Source organism: Nelumbo nucifera, chromosome 8, assembly GCF_055504915.1.
Source record: "Nelumbo nucifera cultivar China Antique chromosome 8, China Antique-T2T, whole genome shotgun sequence".
Taxonomy (NCBI): domain Eukaryota; kingdom Viridiplantae; phylum Streptophyta; class Magnoliopsida; order Proteales; family Nelumbonaceae; genus Nelumbo; species Nelumbo nucifera.
This window is the reverse complement of record NC_142656.1, coordinates 52,167,345-52,190,196: the sequence shown is the minus strand read 5'-3', so window position 1 is coordinate 52,190,196 and position 22,852 is coordinate 52,167,345. Positions and strand designations below refer to the sequence as shown.

General features: G+C 39.1%; 1 protein-coding gene across 1 annotated transcript; it reads right to left on the bottom strand.

The window, feature by feature from the left end:
- Nucleotides 1-884: 884 nt before the first annotated feature.
- LOC104601566 (phospholipase A2-alpha-like) lies at nt 885-3,511 on the bottom strand. The gene is made up of 4 exons (XM_010264943.3): nt 3,249-3,511; nt 3,112-3,154; nt 2,784-2,909; nt 885-1,275 (listed from the first exon to the last, which is right to left on the bottom strand). Exons 1-4 carry the CDS (start codon nt 3,375-3,377, stop codon nt 1,100-1,102), a joined length of 474 nt encoding a protein of 157 aa, XP_010263245.1. The 5' UTR covers nt 3,378-3,511; the 3' UTR covers nt 885-1,099.
- Nucleotides 3,512-22,852: the final 19,341 nt, after the last annotated feature.

Sequence of the window (22,852 nt, the reverse complement as noted above, 5' to 3'; positions counted from 1 at the left end):
GGCCCTAGAAGGTGGCTTGCATCATTCATGGATGGAAGGAGTCAAAAACTCAAAAATGAACTCACATTCTCACTGTCTTTCATGCAAACCCAAAACATTTTGGCCTCTTTCTCCAGAAGACCTGACTCCTACTCTCTCCTAGACTTCCTTTCTCTTTCTTCCTTCACTAGCACAGGGCACTTGCTGGGTTCTCTGAGCAAGGCAGTGTTAGTGCGTCACAGATTTATCTCTCCAGACCTCCATGATGTGACACTCTAGGGATTCAAGGAATCAAGAGAACCGCATTCTCATTCCTTGGGGTCTCAAAACCTTGGGCCATTCAATCAAAAAAGAGGAGCAGAGACCGCAGTTTCCCATATTAAATAACATATAGCATTTGAGACATTATTTAACATTATTTGATTATTTCCAGTTAAATATAAGGCTGCATTTGGACCACCAGGGCACACATGAGTGGAACTGGATGAAAATCTGGAATTCAAAGCCCAAAATCCCCATCTTTGTTGAATTCTGTAGTAGTAAAGATTGCTTATTTCAATTCAAAATAAGCAAACTAATTTGTTGAATTCTGTGGATTAGAAAACGTTGCTTATTTCTCCGAGAAAAATAATTTGTCAAAGAATACAGGTGGGCAAAATAATCTTATTCAAGTTCTTTGGCATCAACATGGAGTTGGGTTCTCATTTGACACGTCCAATCCAGAATTCATCCATTTTAGAATGACAAATTTGCCTTGAAAAACATATAGAAGGAAAACCATTCACAGTGAAATCATTTCATTTGGCTTTTATCCAAGGAATTTATAATAGCATAGAGCTGTTGTGTAGGTTAAAACGTTTCCATCTATCCCTTTATCTTAATTACCATACTTCAATAAACAAGGATTGATAAAAAACAAATTCATATAATTATGGCCCATTAATTCATCTGGATTCATATTGTCTTCATTGAATCAGAATAGAAAGTGACAAGGAAACAAGAAATGAAGAAATCCTCCTCTAATTCCATCAACCAAAAGTTATAAAAGACACAAACAGAAAGTCATTGAATTCTGTCTGTCCTGGAGTCACTTTTGGCTATCTACAATTGAAGACTTTTGTCAAGGCTTGTGAAAAACTCTTCCAGCCAGCAAAGCAGCATCCATGACAAGAGTGAGCACATCCACCACCTCATCCACTGAGCACTTGTTTCCTTTGAATGTACGCCCTCTTGAGTCCCTGAAGTGGGTCATGCAGTTGATGAACTCTTGGCTGCACTGTTGGCTGAGATAGTCATCTGACACCAAACCCACCACCACCCACCACAATACAACGTTAGCTAGTCTGAAAACAAGCTAAGTCTCTATCTTACAAAAGTGAACACTTAAAACCTTGACAGCCAAGGTGGTCCCCTGATGCATTTTAGCAATAATTCATAGAGATGGGCTCACTCTCAGAGCTTTTTATACAAAATTCTTGCTAACATGAGCTATGGCAATCCTTTTTGATTTATAAATCTCACTCTGTTATAGTAAAATTTTAACATGCAAAGAGACAAACAGTTATTGAATTTAAAGAAAAAGATTCAAGTCATTTTATCGTAGCCTTTTATTTAGTAAATTGGATAAACATGTGGTGAACACGAAAAAGATTTTATTTACATAAAAAAATAAAAAGAGCACTATTGGACCATTTGATCAGAGTAAAGGGAAATTTGCATTGCCAATTGATGAAACAATCCCCAAAGCTGGGTGTCTTTAGGAAATCAACCTGTGTTTGTAGGCTATAAACGGGTTGGATCGACCCTGATCATCATGAGGCACTGATCCGAATATAGATTTATAGTAGGTAGCAAGTGTAGAATGGATAATGTAAAGCTATCGGGTTAATAGGATCCGACCCGATAATTTAAACCCGTTAAAACAGTTAACTGTCTAAGATGTGAATACACCTTACAATGTAAATTTCATATGGGGAGTATATTTGTTCTATTACATATAATAGGAAAAATAGTGTCATAATGGAGTCAAGAAGGTAGGGTGCTAGATGACCCCACCTATTTCTATCACGTGAAAGAATCCTGTAGTTGATCCCAACCATCAATTGGCCTGGAACCCTTACTCCCCCAATCCACAATACTCTTATACTCTCTAGTCTCCACCATTGCATTGGAGTTTTCCTGGCTAATGATAAAATCTAGACTCGTTTTTTTAATTAAGAAAGCCGAGAAAGAGAACCCATTTTCTAGAATTGGAATGTAAATGGGTTTGTTCGAATCAAAATTGAAAATGGATTTTCTTTACAAAGTATGTATTTGGTATAGCTTCGCTTTCGTTCTTATTTGATTTGTTTTCAAAATCAAGAAAAGTACTTGATAAATCTTTTATGGAGTATTAGGCATTAATGAAGTTTTTCCATCGATGCATACATAAATCAAAATACATTTTTATAAATATGATGAATATAATGAAAAAATGCTGATTTAACAATAACAATAATAACATTTTAATTAACACCTGTCACAAAACGCCCACCAATGCCTTGAAGCAAAGGAGCAATTCCTGGGTGACCCAAAAAGGGTGTTTTAGAAGTTTCAAAACCGTGAGATTGGAACTTCTAAACTTCAAAACTGTTATGATACGATTTTATTCCGACATTGGTGGAGTCATCTATATCATCTTTGTAATGCATTCTCAATTAAAACCCCAATCCAACGGTTCTGGCTTAAGGATCATAGCCTGTCCTGTTCTCCTAAGGACAGTCCCTACATTATTATAGAACTGTTGAAATCTGAAATGAACTTACTGTTCTTAGCTTGAATGCAGGCATCATGCTTCATACAACAAGCGTCAAGGCCATCACAAGGCTTCTCCCCTGGACATCCACTGTATAGAAGCCCACAGTACTTCCCATATCTTAGAAATGGAGGCACTGTAATTGACATAAGAGAAAACTCAATTTGAGAAAACCATAAACATTGATTCATTAAACAAAACCAAAACAACCCATTTGGGTTGAAGCATAAATCATCAAACATCAACATTAATCAATCAAAAATAACCAGAAGAGCCCACTAAAAATCTAGTAGAGCAGAAGTTTCTAAAAGATAAAGGAAGAGAAGAACTCTGATTACCTGCACAGAACTCTGATTCACACTTTCTACTGCATTCTTTGGACTGTAGAAATGTAGAAAGACAAAATTAAAGAGAACAAAGAGCAATGCATACATGAATTGGTTCAAAATGGTGGAAAGATTGAAGAAGAACTAACCACAGTGATAGCCGTATTCGTGGCCTGGATTCCGATATTGAGGGCGTGAACAGAAGTGGTGGAGAAGTGGAGGACAAGGAGGGAGCAATAGAGGAGAAGGGCTAACTTCATTGACTGGTCACCAGCCATTCCCAAACTCTGATGGAACTACCAGAGGAAGAAGAAAGGGAAGAAAAGGCTCTGAAATTTGAAGCTCGGTTATCCCTGAAGGATCTGATTTATAGAGGGAAAGAGGGGTGGAGGGAGAAGGTGAGAGGTCTCCTGTGAATGTGAAGAGTGAGAGGCTTAGAAAGGATGGTCAGGATTTGTCCTGTTTTGGCTCGTGACATGGTTTTTTTGTTGTGTTGCTCACGCTTCTCACCGAATTTTCACGTATTGAAAATACATGAGGTGGATGTGGGGCCCACCCCTTAAAAGGGCCAAACTCATCGAAGTCCTCTGATACACCTGCAAGTTCTTCAGTGAGGGAGAAGGAAATGATAAGGTACATCTATCTCATATTATTGTAAATTCAGCTTTTAGCTGCCTAGGCACGGGACCCACCCGGAACATAACCTGTCAGTGGTCTCCATCTTTCATCTTTGGGGGATCACCTTTCTGCCAATGTGAACATTAAAAACCAGATGATTCTGCGCACGTGAATCTCTATATTCAACAGATTCAGCCTTCTGGCTCTTGGTCTGGGGTGATCAGAAAAAGTAATGGCCAAAAATTCGACAGATCAGACGGTCAGAGAGTTCCCATCATATCAATTTCAGTAATTGAGGTTTGAGACGTTAAACCAGAAACAGTGGGTCTCGCGCTCCCATTTCTGCTTTAAACTTTGATTACTTTACACTTAACCCAATAGCAAACGCTGGTCATCAGGATTGTCCGTAGTTAATTAAGACTTTAAGAGTTCAGACCATTCCTTTATCGGGATGCTAGGTGAACGCGCATTTAATGCACGTGGGTGGCACGGGATGCTGACAGCCGGTTAGCTGTTTTTGTTTAGGAAAAATAAGAACGTTTGCATTGTCAAACACCCTCCAAGGCACTGTTTGTTAACAACGGTTTTTTCTTTCCCAAGGCTCCGTTTGTTTCACTTTATAAGAGAGAACATTTTTTCTACCTCTAAAAATTCAGTTTTTTTTTGGCTGTTATTTCACACTAAAATGATTTAAGTGTTATTTGATACTTTGATGCTCTTATTATATATATACATAAAGAAAAAAAAGCAGTTTAACACCATTTCATAATTAAGGCATATATATTTGTTTGCAGTGGAGTTTCATTTGCACTGGTGCAAAGGTATAGAATGCAAATGATTTGAGTGAAAATTCTGGTTTAATTTTTTTTTTCCAACATTTTCCTTATTTTGTTTGTTTACACTACAGTGCAGATGAAATAAAACAAAACCTAGAAGCAAGACAAAGTAAAAGCTGAAGCAAATGTATGTTGACTAGAAATTACTCTCATTTGCATTCTGATGCATATGTATTATGCAAAAGAAATTGCACTGTAAAATGATCGTGCAGCTCGCCACTAGCATTTATTTATTGAATTCGGGTTTGCTCCTTACAGAGCGTGCCTCACACCGATCTCACACACTTGTAGCCATGGGAATATCATACAAGTATGGGAGATATTCCTGATATACGACTGCAAGTACTGTGAGACATTAAGGTTGGTGTGAAATGCGCTCTGTAAGGAGCAAATCGCGACTCTAATTTAGTGCCCAATCCCTTGCAAACTCTATATACTATGAAATAGACCCTTGAATTGCCACGGCACCGACTATGTTTTAACATAAAATTCAATGGTTAATGGCATGGTTTTCAAAACCGAACCAGACCAAATGGTTGGACCGAAAAAACCAGGAATCAATCAGGTGATCGGTTCCATTTTTCTCCAAAATCGGAATTTTATCAAAAAACATTGATTTGGTTGATAAACCGCTGATCTAGGCAGTTGAACCGTTCGAACCATTCAATGGTTTTGACCTTTTTTTATTTTTTTATTTTTTGTCAGAACGGGCCATTCATTCAGTTTGAACAATTGAACCATTCAACCCAAGAACTGGACCCCTGACCAATTCGTTGTCCAGTTAGATATTAAAAACCCTGGTTAAGGGTCACCCATTTTATCTAACAGCCAGAGTTGAAAACTTGTGCAAATTCTAGTTACAATTGAGGGTTATTGCTCAATTTAACTAGAACTAGCTCTAACTTTATGTGTCTATCTCCTTGCCATACACTCTCATCTTCTCTGACTTGATAAGGAAATCTCAAATTTTGGTCTTTTATCGTGTCTGTAGAAGAATCTGTTTAAGCAAATGAATGATGAATTCGATCAGACTCTATTAGCTTAGTTACAGATGAGTATATCCACAGGATGTGATATTCTGGTCAATAAGGTGGGGCCAAGCTCCCAAAATATCTTAAAAGAGTACAAGAGTCCATGAGATATTTTAATTTTTGAGGAAAGCTTGTTCACTCGCATTTGGAAATTTGGATGCTGGAGATAACGATGAGTTCTGTTAGGCCTGAAGTAAATAGCTGGTTGGATGCAACCTGTTTGGGTCGGGTACTTGGGTCAACCCAAGGTCATTTTGTTCTGGCTTAGGATCATCAGATCCAAGAAAAACATATGAGGAGAGAGGGATTGAAAATTTGAGTTGCTTGGGCCTCCAACTAGAACCCAAAAACAGAGACATGCATTCGGGTAGAACCCACATACCCGGGTTATATGATAATGAGTGCCCTGTGTATCACAGAATTCACTAGCATTTATAGGCCTCTAGCTAGGTGGGACTGTTATTTCTCAAGATATTTTGGGTGAATCATGGTGGGGATTGGAAGTTGAGAACCTTCCACAGAGATTTCTAATCGTTGATTTTGACATGATAACTAACAAATCCCTATCCATCAAATGGTGGGTCCTATTTCTGGTATTGGACTATTAGCTGTTGTTGGGGGAAAATAACAACAACAGTAACTTATTTAAGAATGTATTTGGAGCATGTTTGGATGCCACATGAAATAAAATCATTAATACGTTATTGTTTTTCATAGAATTTGAAACCCACAATAGCATCATCTAAGATGGAGTTGGGAAGAAAAAAAAGATAGAAATAGGTTATTAGTTTTAAATCCTTAGATGAGCTGACAACTATCCTTCCAAACACCCCGGTAAGGTTTTTATCTTGCTTGAGTTAGATGCAAATTAAACAAAGTTGGTTGAATTTTTAATCTAGTTTCTGCTATCCTATCCATTTCATCTCATTTTGGAATCCAAATCCATGAAACTCCATTCAAACCATAGCCCATAATAAACCGCACTATTGAAAGCATATTGTGAATTTAATACATAGATGAGGATTACATAAGATGGGTTTTCAAGTTGGATGTACATAGCCAAGACAAGTGGCAAATTAGGTGCAGTTTTGATCCTTTCCCTGCATCAATCTCTCCTTGTGTGGCAAGTTTCAATCATTTTGGTCTTTTTATTTAAATAAACTTTCTCTCTGTAAAGTAGTATTCTAAATAAAAAAGAGACTGAAGACTTCAACCACTGGTGTTATATCAGGAAAAGAGTTGAATAGAGAATTGGGTTGCAACTGATGTAAAGTGTAAACTGGGGCATTGAACGAGTAACCAATACAAAATGGCTCTGCCAAAAGGCTTTTGAACAACTTTGGTTTGTTTATTGATTTTATAGAGCGGTTGGGGTTGGGGATGTGGCAATGTACCATAAAAGAGTTGTTGCATTGATTGATTGGTTACAAACAGAGCAAATACAGAAAATCATGCAAGCTTTTGGATAAGAAGACATGTTTTCCATGATCAAGTTGGATGGAAGATCATTTTCATTAACAATGTAGGAATGATCAACTGAAACCCTAAAATAATTTCACAATAAGAGAGGTTGGTTTGTGATAGATTGTGGCCTTAGTGGTTAAGGATAATTTCTGTGGGGCCAAAATGTACTATAATATCTTAGGGATCTTCCTTTCCTAGGTGTTTGCATGTTTCCATTAATGCATTGGCTTTTATATGAAACAAAAGTAACATGCCATGAAAATATGAAATCAATTACTTAGTAAAATCACTAGAGAGAAGTCATAAATTAATAAAAAGTTGTTTTCATTAATGCATTAGATTTTATGTGAAAGAGGTTGGTAAATATTTTTATTAATATATAGTAGTTGCAGTGCAGATTGCTTGCCGTATCATCCCATTACTTAGAAAAATTGTTTTCTTTTTCACAAATTAATTGATTTTATTGCGGATAACAGTATTCCAATCGAGTGTTGCTTTCCTCTTGGTCAAAGAGATGAGTATAAATAAAAAGTTAGAAACAAAAATCAAGAACAAAGAGAGCTTCATATCAGAGTATATGAGTTTTGTGTACTGAAAGGAATACAGGGTTGAAGGGGTTGTCTCAGCAGGCCTTGGGCCACAGGACCCACATTTGCAATGTGACAGGATGGGCCCAATGACTTACTGGGTGGATATCCAAAGAATCAGAATCCACCATTGGATGGTCGTGGTCCCCCTAATGTATGTGAAAGGGTCCCTGCCAAAATCAGCATGATCAGATGATCAAAAACTAAACGCCACACATCTGGCACCAGATTTTAAGTTTGTTTTTATTTTTTTTTTAATTTATTAAATATATCTTACGTCGCAAATCACGGACCCCAGACAGTGATCCATATCCTCTGCTCTCATACTCAAACTTTTGCCTTTTGTAGACACTTGTGTATGAAAGCAAGCGGCCTCAGACAACATTGCACCATTTGACAACTCCCCATAGAAAGGCCTGTCGCCTGTCGGTGTGGAATAGTGTATCTCTGTGTGTATGTTCACACTGAGGATCATTTATTTAATTGCCCCATATCCAGACAGATATGATCTGGCTAGTATGGTCAATCCTTTGTGTGTGTTCATAGTCCACATTTTGGGATGTAATAAAAGAGAGGGTAAAAGTGTCTCCTAAAAGGCAAAATTGATGGAATGATAACAGTGGAAGAAATAGTGTTGGAATCTATAAAAGTACACGGTAACTCTTTGTTGTAAATGAATATTCAGCTACTCAAGTGTCACTAACTCTAAAGTATAAGGTAGTTCGTTGTATTTTTTCCAATATTTTGTTTATAAGTTGGTAGGCGCAAAAGCTCAACTTGACCCAGTGACGTCCACTGTTGGTTCAGATTGGACTCGCCCAAGTTGTATCTCTATTTATATAAAATTGCATCATGTCAAAATGCTAAAAGCCTCTTTTGTGAACATATCCAACCTAAATCTCTTAATCTATGATGGAAAGGCTAATTTCCCTACCAAAATACCCTTCGTATGTCACAGTGATCCAAAACCCCAACACCTTCTCTATCCTTAGAGATGGCAATTTGACCTGTTCCTATAGAGCTCTATCCTAATCGGGTTAGGGTTTTTGACCATTGATTGGGGTTTGAGGTAGATTTGGGGAAAACCCAAAACACTGGGGGATCGGGGACGGGGTGGGGATGGTATTTGTCCATCTTGCCTTGACCCCGACTATATTATATTACATCATATATATATATATATATATAATTGTTAATATATGCTATTATATATTATATTATACTACATTATATTATATAATATAAAATAGTTATAAGTAAGTTTCAAAAAATAAAAAAATAAATTTACAAGTATACAAGTAGGAATGACCGGGGCAGGGACGAGGTGGGCATTTGAATATGGGTCAGGGATAGGATAGGCAAAACCCAGCCTCGCCCAGCTCCATTGCCATTCCTATCTATCTTTAGAAACTAGTGTTTGAAACCATTGTTGATCAATTCAGTTAAACTGTTTGACTCATTATCTTGTCATGATTCCAACCTAGCTTAACCTAGAACCCAAAAAGCATTTGAAAACCCTTGACTTGGTTTGCAACCCGTTTAACTAGGCAATTGAATCATTGACCTGCTTGTAGGGGTGTCAATTGGATTAGATTTGGTCCAATCTGATCCAGTCCAATGTGAGTCCATTACAAATGGGCCTGGTCCAATCCAGTCAATTGAATGTTTTGGACCATTTTGGGCCGATCCAATTCAATGTTTGGACTGTCTAATCTGTACAAATTCATTTTATTTTAGATTGGTTCCCATTCAAACCTGGTCCATTGATACGTGTATTCAATGGACCAGATATTGGCTCAATCCTACCCAATCCAATCCAATAAATACTTTAGAGCATTGAGTCTCGACTGGTCCAATTCAATATATCTTATTGGTCCATCCAATCCGTCTGAATTGATTTTAATTTCGACGGAGTCCAAGCCAAAACCAATCCATTGACACCCCTACCTGCTTGACCCAGTTAATTGGTCACGAGTGACAAATTAAGGCTTAATTTAGAAAGAGAACAAATATTTGCACTCTATATATTTGTATTTATACTCCTTCCAAACTAAACTAAGCCTAAAACAAAACTTCTATAAGCCATAGTTTTGCATTCAATGGTTGAAACTTTTCACGATGTATGCGCTCTTATAAATTGCCAAACATACTTTGGCCTACTATCTTTCTCAAAAGAACACCTTTTTATGTCCTTAAATCTGAACTCTTGAGCTTTCTTAATTTCAGAACTAAAACTATAATAAAAAATATAAACTAGACCAAAATATATATATGACGCTCATGGATCAACCCCATCGACCCAAACGGTTGAATCGATGACCCGTCATCACCCAGAGGAAAAATTGGTGAACCTCCGAGTCAAACTCTCTTATTCGCTCTACACGCTGAGACCACAAGGAGATGGAGACTCGCGGGCGCGATCCATTGAAATCGATGAGTATCTGATGGAATCCACATTTTTGTCTCAGTGATTATAACTAACTTCTACAATCGTTTGAATTGAAGTCGGTGTGTTTCACAGTTTCACTCGGAGTCACAGTCGAGCACTCAACTCCTGTTTATTATGTTTATAGTTTGATGTTCCACTCTTCTTCTATAAATATATTTTAGAGTAATTCATTGTTCAGTTATAATTCATTCACAGTATAGAAGTGGGTTTCTTTCACTGCTGTTTCAAGAATGACGAACATCAATTTAGGTGTACGTCGTCTTCCTGTGGGCTATAGATTCTTGCCGTCGGTGTGGGAGCTCATAGTTTGCTATTTGGAGAAGAAGGTTTCCGGTGGAAGCATCCCTCCCAACGTCATCGATTCTTACAATGTCTACGGTGTAGAGCTGTGGAATCTCCCTGGAGCTGATAAACTGGTTATGAGTTTAAATGAAGAAAGTAAAAAGTGCAATGAAGCTTTGTATGACAAACAACGGAGACATGCGATGAAGAAACATGACAAACAGTGGAGACGTGCGATGAAGAAAAGCTCTAATCCCCAATTTGAAATTGATCCATCTCTTAAATAATACAGATGGAAGCTTGAAATAAAAAAAAAGAAAAAAATACATGTCGAATGCAACTTGCTGGCTAACTAACTTATTAATCTAATAGTTGTTAGTAACAGCTTCTAGAACTTCGTAGTGTAATACGCCCCCTTAAGTTGGAGCATGTGGATTAACGATGCCCAACTTAGAAATCAAATACCGAAATTGGTCATGTCCTAATGCTTTGGTGAAAATTTCAGCTGGTTGGGATCTCGTAGGTACGTAAGCAATGGCAATGAGTCCAGATAGAAGATGATCACGTATGAAGTGACAACCTATCTCGATGTGCTTGGTCCTCTCGTGGAATACTGGGTAGGCTGCAATGTGGAGGGCAACTTTGTTATCACAATACAATTCCATGGGATGAGAATGGATAAGGCCGAGATCTTTGAACAATCGTCGTAGCCAGATTAAATCACTAGTAGTAGTAGCCATGGATCGATACTCTGCCTCAGCCTATGAGCGAGAAACAATGTTTTGCTTGCTTTTCCAAAAGAGTGGTGAATGACCAAGTGTGAAAAAGTAACCAGTAGTAGAATGATGTGTGAATGGGCAACCAACCTAATCCGGATTACAATAAGCCCGTAAGATGAGATCATTGCTGGTTGATGGCTGGCTACCTTGATCAAGACATGACTTAAGGTATCGAAGAATTTGTAATGCAGCATCCATGTGTGGTTGGCGGGGCTTGTTCATGAATTGGTTGAGAATATGAACTGGATAAGTAATCTTAGGCCTAGTGATAGTCAAATAAATGAGTCTCCCAAATAGCCGGCGGTATTGATCTGGATGGCTCATGGCTGTAACCATGTCAAGTTCAAGCTTGTGTTGCTGCTCCATAGGAGATGAACATGGTTACAGTCTAACACGCCTGCATCATGTAGAATGTCCAAGGAATATTTCTTTTGACAAAGAAAGAATCCATCATCATTGCGGGAAACATCAATGCCCAAAAATATTTTTGTGGGTCTAGATCTTTAATTGGAAAACACCTTTGTAGATATTGTTTGAGGCCTACAATTGAGCATGATCGCTTCCCATGATGATTAAGTCATCCACATATGCCAATATAACAAGAGTATAGTTGGGACCATGCAAAGTGAAGAGGGTATTATCACCTGATGACTGACTAAAACCCCTTTGTTTGAGTGCTTGGGCCAATGTATAGAAATAGTTCCTTGAGGCCTGTTTGAGCCCATAAATTGATTTATTAAGTCTATAGACTCGTGGATCTTGTATAGACAGCAATCCAGGAGGTGGAAGCATGTAGATTTCCTCTTGAAGTTCCCCATGAAGTAATGCATTGTTAATATCCATTTGATGAATTTCCCAATGACGAGCTGAAGGGATGAGAGATCCATCCTATGGACGCCCAAAGATTGCGGAATAAGGGGCGAATTTCAAAAATTTTTCTCTCTCCCTTCAATTGGGAATCGTATTCCCTATTTAGAAAATCATATTTTCAAGGATCAATCTTGAACCATAAACTGAAGCAGATCTGAACCAAAAAGGAGTGGGAAGGATTATACCTGATACGGAGAAGTAATATCTCCCAACGAAGGTGTTCACGCCCAAGGAAGGATCCAAAGACTGCTCCCACTGAAGATGGCGCAGTGCAGAGCAGAATCAGCAGTGTTCTTCTCCAAGAACTCTGTCCTTCGCAAGAATCAGCAAGATGGTACGTGAGCACAGCTTCCTTTCAATCCTTTCTCAAATGACTGATGTCAAGATCCAATCTTGACTTCTCCCACAACTGGAGATCGAACTGGCAAACAGGACGGCAAGAGAGTATTTGCAGGGAGCAGAATTCTCTCTTCTTGATTTCAGCATTAAAAAAAAACCTGATGATCTGTGTGTTTTTAGGCTGCCACCCCCTTCTTCTTTTATAATCTTAAAGGGATCAGCTCCTAATCAGATTAGGAATTGCTAATCTAAATCATATTTGGGTTAGAAGTCCCTTTAAGTGATAAGGGATAATCCTTATCTTATCTGGAGATCAGATCAGCCATCTCCTAATCTGATTAGGAGGTTTCCAGATCTAAATCTTATTTAGATCTTGGACTCTCTAAGTGGATAGGGTCTAAGCCCAATCCTATTAGCTGATCCACTTCAGATTTCGCCCCTTTATTAACTAAATAAACAGCCCAGTTCGAAATGGGCTTTAGGCCCATTAAGCTTATGTGCTCATTTAACCCTCTTAACAGCTGCCCAGTTGGGCTTCCTTGTATGGCGTGGGACCCAAGCATTGATCTACACATCAGCCACATGGGTTCGGCCCAGCCTTTGTTACAAGCCCTGGCCGAATACACTGTTAAAGACAGTGCACCCCCTGAAACCCATCAAATGGGCTCTACGGGCCCAACACTTACCCTAAGAGGTCCCTGGGCCAAGCCACCTTGTAACACCCAGGGACTACGGGCTCAATGGTCTTACACTTAACCTCTCAGCCCATAATGATCATACACTGCCCGACAAGAGAGGACCTCTCCCTCGGCTGCAAGGAACAGTGTTGCACTCTCCACTCATATGGATCCCGGGAATTAAAACCTTCTTGCAAACATTTTAGAAACCATATATATACTTTTATATCTTATATAAAATATATTTTGCAAAACAAATCTCAACGGTTGAAATCGGTTGCCGGCAGTCTTGGTTTCCATCAGTGAGAGTGCATCCCCGATCATTACCTTTGTCCGACAAAGGGGTTGATCCTGTCACTATGATCACCCACTCAGATGAATTCTCGGACTGTCCCAACATACCTAGGTTTTGACCCCTGCTAAGGATCTCACTGATTGGTACATCAAAGATAGCCCAATCTGACACCTAGTGCAGTATCATAATCGAGTCTAGGGGTCGGGTGTAACTTTCCAGTTTTGCCCATCAATCTCCAAGGTCCAGGGCAATACTGGAAATCTGGTCCAGTTCAAAGATTCAATTAATCCTACACTGTATGTGCCTAGGGTCTCACCCTGGCAGCTGAGACAGGCCACCCCAACCGACTTGGTGGCACTACAGTGTCAGCCTTGTCAGGATAGGTCTCCCCAGACCGACCCACTGGCTGTGAACATTCTAAACTAACACGAGTCTCATTAAGTGTCCAGTTTAAGGGTATTACACAGAAACAGACCAAGGGGACATGAATCAAATATGTATCTTTATTCATTTATAATAAACTCATAAAGTACATCATTCTGATTGAAGCTAAGGGCATACAAAACTGTCTAACACGAGTAACTGGCAAAGTGAGAAGGCATCGAACTGTGACAAGTTTTACAACTGAGACATAGGTTTCTGTGTAATCTATTCCTTCAGCATGGGTATAACCTTTAGCCACTAAGCAGGCTTTGAATCTCTCAACTGATCCATCTGGATTGAGCTTGACTTTATACACCCACTTGCAACCGATAGCTTGTTTTCCTGGAGGTAATGAAGTTAAGGTCCATGTATTGGTCGTATTGAGAGCATCAAGCTCATTTTGCATAGCTTGTCTCCAACATGCATGTTTCTTAGCTTAATCATAAGTGGTGGATTCAAAAAGGATGTTTGTACCCAAAGATGAGTAGTTGGAAATGGGATAACGAATTGTGGGGCACTCAAAGTTAGAGAGATGAGTCGGTGCTTTTTGGGTATGAATGGGCTTTGAAGTAACGGTTTCATGTGCATGGACTAAAGGTTGTGTGTCTATTAGACTTGGCTCATTGACATGAATAGGTAGAGTTATTTTAGGTTCAAAGTTGGGTTCATGAAGTGGCATGGGCCTATTTAATGAAAAGGTATTAGGTTCACAAGTAAGAGGGCTGCCATGTGGAACTGTAAATTCAACTGTTGATTCCGAGACCGGTAAGGGAATTACTGGACTTGATTTTGTAAGTTCAACATGGGAAAAGTCTGTTGCAAAAGGAAAGATATGTTCAAAAAATATGGCATCTCTAGAAACAAAAAATTCTTTAGTTTCCAAATTGTAGAGGCAATGCCCCATTTGACCATGAGGATACCCAATGAACATGGACTTGATGGATCGATAAGCAAATTTGTCATGCCCCCTATTTAAGGTGTAGGCATAACACAAACATCCAAAAACTCTTAGATGGTTGTAATCCGATGGCTTCTTGAATAAAACCTCATAAGGTGTCTTGTTGGATAGAACTAGAGTTGGCAGATGATTAATAATTTGTGTTGCTGCCAATATGCATTCTCCCCAAAATTCTATGAGAAGGTGCTTGCAACCTCAAGAAAATGTCTGTGTTTTCTTTCTACAATCCCATTCTGTTGTGGGGTTTCAACATGGGATCTTTGATAATCAATGCCATGTTCATGTAGATAGGCTAGCATTGGTTTTGATAAGAACTCTGACCCATTATTAGATCTTACACACTTGATAGTGGTATTAAACTGATTTTGAACAATCATAGAGAACATGACAAAAAAGGAGTAACCATCTGATTTACACTTAAGTAGGTATACCGAAGTAGCTCAAGAAAAATTTTCCACTATGGTTAAGAAATAGTGAGCACCACTGTGTGATGGGGTGCGATAGCTCCCCCCCCCCCAAAAAAAAAATGTCACAATGAATTATTTCATACAATGAAGAAGAATGAGAGTGACTAATGGGAACAGGGACTCAAGTTTGTTTGGCACGAAAACAAGTGCCACAACAAAAATTATTATCAGGTGGTAAGACAATCTACTGTATGAGGCATGACCCAACTTTGAATGCCATGTAGGAGAGTTGACAGAGGCGGTAGTGAACTGAAGAGATATAGTGGGTGATGAAACTAGTAATGAGGTAAAGTGATAGAGTCCATTATGCATTGTGCTCACCCCAATCACTTGGTAGCTAGGTCCTGTAGTATGTAGAATCAGGAAAAAAATTAAGGCCACAATTGAATTCTGATGTAAGTTTTCTCACAGAAATCAGGTTGCACTTGAAGTCAGGTATATGAAGAACATTATGCAAAGTTAGGTTTGCAGAGAGTGATTTTTCCCTTAAAAGTGATTGGTATATGGGAACCATTAGGCAGCAAGACATGATTGTAGGTAGTAAGGTTGCCAGAATTAGTTGTGTCCAGGCAGGTAATGTGGTGTAAAACACTACTGTCAAGGAGCTAGGACTTTGAAATGATAGATTCTTGAGAAATCAGTGACTTACCAGCAAATTTTGCTAAATTATTTTGGCTATTACCATTGAAGAAATTCATGAGTTGACGATAATGCTCATTTGACAGTCTAGGGATAGGTGAGGCATCATTAGCAGTTGTGGAGGATGTAGAAGCTGCAACTTGATTAGAGGAACTTTGTTTTTTGTAGGCAACATTCTTGTATGAGTTCTTGTTTCTCATTTCCCAATCCAGTAGATATGCCACAAGTTCATAACACCTATCTTTGATATGCCATATTTTCTTGTAGTGGTTGCACCGGGGCCTTGGCTTATCCTTTTGCAGTGTTGATCCAATTTTTTTTTGTATGTTCTCGGTGGCTTGAAATGGAACACTCTCAACAACAGGTGTAGTTGATCCAATAAGAGAAAGATATTTCTCTTCTTGAGTCACTAGGGCATAGATTTTGGTGACTATAGGTAGTGGATCCATACTTAGGATGCTAGGTCTGATGGTGTTGTGTCGTTCATTGAGACCTAACAAGAACTGATAGACTCATTTTTTCTCCTTCTCAATCATGAACTCTTTTGCAGCACCACCACAACTGCAGACTAGAGGAGTTGTACAGTTTGTGATTTCATCCTAAATGCCTTTCAATTTGGCATAATAGACAGTGATGGAGAGATTTTCTTGTCGCAACATGACTAATTCCTATTTCAACTGAAACGTGTGTGGTGCATTGTCCTGCGAGTATCTCTCTTCTAGGTCCTTCCAGATATCCCTAGCAGTTTTTGTGTACACTACACTCTAATGTAAATCCCTGACCAAAGCATTAAAGATCCATGATATAACCATGGAGTTACATTTGGACCAGGCGGATAGTTTCACAAGTCTAGAATGATTAGGCCTTAGGATTGATCCATCAAGGAACCCTGTCTTGTTCTTGGTGCAGAGTTCATTAAACATCGCACGCTGCCAAGTTGAGTAATTGTCTCCGATTAGTGGGTAGGAAACGAGGATGGCGCCTGGATTATTCGATGGGTGAAGATAGTATACAGAAGATGGATCTAAGAATGAATCCATTCAAAAATTGTAGGGCTATGATACCATGACCAACAATGGAGATGTGCGATGAAGAAATATGACAAACAACAGAGACATGCGATGATGAAAAGCTTTGATGCCTAGTTTGTAATTCATTCATCTCTTAAATAATACAGATGGAAGCTTGAAACAAAAAAAAAAGACATGTCGAATGCAACTTGTACAGCTGGCTAACTTACTAACTAATTCAACAGTTGTCAATAACAACTTCTCGAACTTTGTAGTGTAATTGTATTTCTTTGTTTTGATGAAAAGGAAGTCGGTAAATGGATGTAAACCCGATCGTTGAGCCAGTGATGGATTTTGGAAGGTTTGTTCTAGGGACTCAGATGTTAAGGATGACAGGGGAAAGGTAGTGGATCTCACCAAAAGTTTAGTGTATTATCAGTAGAGAAAGGAAGGTGGTCGATCTTGTAAAGATGCTTAAAAAAAATTGGATTATGCATGAATTTTCACTTTCAAATGGTCCTGGACAGGCTAAACAGGTTTTAGTTACTTCTTACTTGTTTACTTGTTTTCTTTTTCTTATTGTGTTGTTTCATTTGTTCCTTAAAATGTTCCTTCTATACATCTTATTCTAACATTGGAATTTTAGTCTGTAACAACTTATGTAAGTAATGTGGTGACGGGGCTAAAGGTGATGGTCACCTTGAAAGATAGAAAAAGGCCGGGGATGATGAATCAAATGGGAGGTTGAGGCAGAGAGGGCAAAGATATGGCTAGGTAGGGGATTTGACAATAGGGTTAATCAATGAATGGATGAGTGTCTTTCATCATGAGGGGGATCTCTATTTATGGGGAAGATCCTGAGATCCTGAAAGGAAGGAGCCAGAGGTACTCATTTCCTAATAGGAAAGGGAATATTGGATTTGTTGTTAGTCTTTAAGAGCATTGTTGGGGCTTCACCACATGTTTCTATGGGGATTTAACCGAGGATCGGTTTTCCTTTTACTCGGAGATCCTCATAACTCACATGTGCTATTTCCTTGTGCATGCCTCATTTAACTGACGTAGTGATAATGACCTCATCGTCTGGTGGGCGGCATCTCATTAGACCTACATGGCATCTTGTCAGGCTTATCCCTTCGACGTTATGTGCGCAGGTGGCATCTGAGCGTGGTTCTTAGCGGACTGAAATGCCACAATGATTTAGGGTTTATCATAGGACCGAGCACGAGTGAACCTCATCACAAGTTCAGCTCGGGTTTGGATTGGCCTAGGTCAAGAATGGGTCCATCGTGCATGTTCGGTGAACTGTGAGTTTATCGTAGTCCTGCGATGCACGCTGTAGGTTCATCGTAGGGGAGGGTTGGCTACAGACCAATCGTGGGCATTCATGTTCGGTGAACTGTGAGTTTTTCTTTATTTGCACCGTCTTTGTCGTTGGAACTTGGAAATGGGATTTCAATGTGCTGATTTAAATCCTCTGTTTTTAGCACCAAAATTTATATTTGATTTCTACTTTTTTGTTCAATCTACATGCTAAACATATTTATATTTGATCTCAACCTTTTAGTGCAATTTTGAAATCCTCAAACTAGGGTAGTTTGGGGTTGTAAAACCCACTGGTCTTAGAGTTTTGTTTTGCAACAAAATTTGGACCAAAAAAGGGGTAGCAGTCAATTCGATCTATCTTGGCGGTTGTTTAGGTCAATTTGGTCTCTTATGCTTGTTATCCTGAGATTTTACCATTGGCACATCAAGTCCAAAATCCCAAGGTTTTGATGCAACATTCTGGTAATGTGGCTTTTCTACCTGTTAAAATGAATGTTTCCTTTACTTTTAGGTTTTTATCTGAAATGCAAAGCAATATTACTTTCTCATGATGGGTGATCAGAAGAATATATTACAGTAGTTTCTGTTTAACATCTTATCATATGCATGCTTTTCTATATATAATAGAGAATCCAAATTCTATAGAGGAGAAATTAGTTGATAGAAGTAAATGTTGATCTAGCATCCTACCTACTATGGACAGCTAATAATTTATATAACTAAGTTTATTCCATTGAATCTTCTATGCATGCTGTACTTGCACAAATTGAAGTGGAGAAGAGGTTGTCCTTAATCAAAACATGGAATACGGTGAAAACACAAAGGCTGAGAGCAAGAGACTTCATTATACTTCTGTTTGTTCTTTCAATACTTTCATTAGAATATTACTTGCAGTGAGGAAGAATTTTATAATTGATCATGCATGGTGATTAGAAACAGCCTTGGATTCATTTACACGAACTTGTATAGTTGTATGGCCCTGCTAACACAAATTTCCAACTATCATTCTTATGTATAGTTCTTCACAAAAGCCTTCATATGTTGTATTTTTCCTTAGTTGCTTTTGCATGTGCCTACTCTTTAACATAGGCATGCACAAGAAGTAAAGACGCTAATAAGAATGGAAACAACAAAGTACCATCACTGTTAGGGGGGCGTACTTTTTTCAGATTTTGAGAGGGGGGAAAGTTGGTCAATGGGATTTTGGTTCCCATTGACCAAGAATCCCATTGTCTTTTTTCAGATTTATGTGGGGACCAGAGAAAGTTTATTTTCTTGGGCATCACTTACTTGGGTAAGTGATACATATCTCCTAGGTGGGTAAATAACTTTCCCACCTAGGGAGAAAGTTGCCAACACTTGAATGGGACAAAAATGCCCTTTTTAATAATAGAATTTTATGGTTAAAATGGTCATTACCCTATTTACATGAGAAATAAAAGGACATGAGTAAATGCACCTACTCGGGTAAGTGTTTTCCAGGAAAAACTTACCCAGGTAACTAACTGCATTCACTTGGGTAAGTAACTTACGAAAAGCGAATGGGGCCTTAAAAGTAGGACTTCATCTTTATAAGCCTATTAAATCATGGATTTAGTGCATAAATCTTTTTAGGTTCATTGGTGGCAAGAGAAAATTTGTTAAAACAGCAAATAAATTAAACAAATATAAGAAGAAGATAGAAACATGGTTGGCATTGACTCTTCTCTATTATGGTTCATCCACAGTTTTGGATTGGATGACAATGCTATACACTACATTGCTATATTACTAGTTTTTCTTTATCCATGTATTACTAGTTTTTCTAATAATTTAAATACATGAAGGATGGCCTTCATGTATTACTAGCTTTTCTACAACTGATCTTAAATTTAAAGCTTGTAAACATGTTGTCTTTATCCTTGTGGCAATGCTATACACTACATTGCTATAAGCGTCTCAAAGGACTAGCTAGAAATTACTAGCTTCAAGTCTGCACAAAAACCAGCAAAATTCCTTGTGTCCTATGGAACCACCTGACATCTTTATGAATATTTATAGATTACATTCCATGGGCTTGAAATCTCTTAGTTTTGAAGAGACCATCCTACTGCGAAAGTGGGCCATAGGGTGAAATTTGAAATAATTTTGCAGAATGGAGGAGCACCATTCAAACTCCCTAACTCATCCATGTTGTAATCAATGTTTAATGGTTGAATCTTCAATCATGACAATGCTCCTCTTATATTCCCTCTCATCTTGCTTTCGGGTGGAATTTCAAATTCAAACTGCACCCAGTTTTGGAAGTGGAGATGAGCGGGAGTGTTGGGCCCAAATGGATCAAGCTCATCAGGGGTCAGTGGTAGGCTGTTTTTTGACGCAGGAACTTTAAAGTTTAAAGTCGTGTTGATCTCAAGCGGTTCTAGTGGGAAGGCTGGATGGGTTAGGGCCTGGAAGTGCAAAAGACCTGGCCTCAGTGTCCACGATTTGCGAAAGGTTGAAGGTGTCGGTAGCACAGTCTCAGAGAACCATTCAACCTAAAAGTTTAAGTTGTTAAGTGAAGTCCTTGAATAGGTTTTATTCTTTAACATGTCCCTTCACACAAAAGCACATGGACTTGAAGCATGGAAAGCACAGGTCCACCCATACCTTGTGCTAAATCTTAATTAATTATAATTAGGTGATGAGAATCGAACACTAGACCACTTGATCAAAGTGACTTTAATATCATCTCAAAAAACCATTCAACCTAAAAGTTTAAATTGTTAAGTGAGGTCCTTGAATATGTTTTATTCTTTAACACCAAGGAAGGCCGAGATGCATATTGTTTTAGCGAGAAGCCTAAGAATTCTGATTCTTGCCAAAGGGATGGCGAAGGAAGCGGGGCTAAGAATAATTTGCAGAAGACAAGCTGACAAGAGAGTTTAGATATGCGGTTGAACTGTTGAACGAGTTATTTTCTGATGAGAGGAGGATTGCGCTTTTGGAAGAGGGTGAGCTGGAGGTTGTAGCAAATAGCAATATAGCTTCCCAAAGAGGTAGAGGAAAAGATGTGGAGTAGTTTGGTAGAGCCGCGGGGCCTACAGACCCTCAAGTTTCAAGCCCTAGAGTGAGATTCAGAGGACCTTAAGTTTTGTAGAAAGACCGTCCAGGTGGCTAAGTCTTCTCTTTTCTCTTTTATTATTAATAATTTTTTTTATCTAATCTTTCAATAAAAAAATATTGTCTTGACAAGATGGGTGGCTATTGGATCACTGTCCCACTAGATCTAGAAGTGTAAATTGGGCGTGCCGCTCATGGCCTGGCATGGTTCGGCGTGCCATCTTGCCAGGCCTGGCACGATCGTATGGGCCGTGCTGGGCCTGGGGTTTTAGGTTCACGGGCTAGCCTAGTAAGGCACTACCAAGAGGGCCATGCCATGGGCCCATATATATTATATATATATATATATATAATATATTTATGCATATATAATATATAATATATTATATAAATCATAATTATATAATAATATAGTATATAATATATTAATAAAATAGACAATTATTTTCAATTTTATTATACTAATTTATTTGATTATTGTATATATAAGAAATTTTATTATACTAATTTATTAGATAAATAGCTTTAGTTCGATCAACGGTCTGACTTGGCCCAAGACTTGGACCAAGGGAGGGTGGCATGGCCCAAGACGACCCATGGACCGACACGACATGACCCGTTTTACACCTCTAACCGGATCCTTACCATGACCACTTTTAGTTTTACTTTAGTGTCTGAATTAATTAATTGGTAATGATTTCATATTTGGGTAAATATTAATTGTTATGTCCCAATTCAAACCAATTCATATATTTTTTTTATGAAAAGGCATAGAAGCCTAAGATTCATTAGAGAATTCAGAAGATTCATCAAGTACAATCTTCTTTAAAGACCCTGGAATAGAGGACCAAGTAAAGGATGAATTACATGACAGACCAAACCGAGCCAATGCATGAGCTGCCTTGTTTGATGATCTTGGAGAGAAGACTACTGAGAACTCTGGGTGATGATTTAGGATATTCTTGCAACTGAGGGTGGTCAACAGGCATTTCGAGGACGCAAGGGCACTTCGTTGTTGGCTCCATATGAGGGGAGCAACCCCTGCCGTGCAGAATCGCACCCCCAAGTCTGGCACTCGTGGGCTGGGCCTCCTAGCCCGAAATGGGCTAGGTCGGACTACCGTACATTACTTGCTCCCCACTCTTGAGGCCGAGGTGAAGGATTCGGCTTCAGCCAATGGGAGTAGTGATGGTGGGTGCCAGTCGGTCCAGTGGTCGAGGGGTACCTTGCGGTGGTGTCACATTCGTCTCGCTTCAGCCTCGGTCTAATTTCAGTTCGTGGAAGAGAGGTGAAGCCGTGGATGCCTCAGCTTCGGCTAAGGGGCCTGAGGTGGAGGGGGCCTGGCTGAGCTGACCCTATCCCTTGTACTCACATGGTGACAGTCTAGGGTCGTGCGCAGTATGGGATTCACTGGCTAGCGCTCCGGGTCCGTGCCTGATATGGGTCTAGTACGAGGAGAGCCTTCCGTAGGGGGTATGGGTGCTTTGGGTGAACCGGCCCACGCATTCATCGAGTTTGTGCCAAACCAGTGGGTTGCGGCGAGCGGGCCCGTTGGTTTTCCCAGCATCGTTTCGTCTTCTCGAGGATGAATGCCGGTTCACTAGGCATCGTTTCACTTCCCC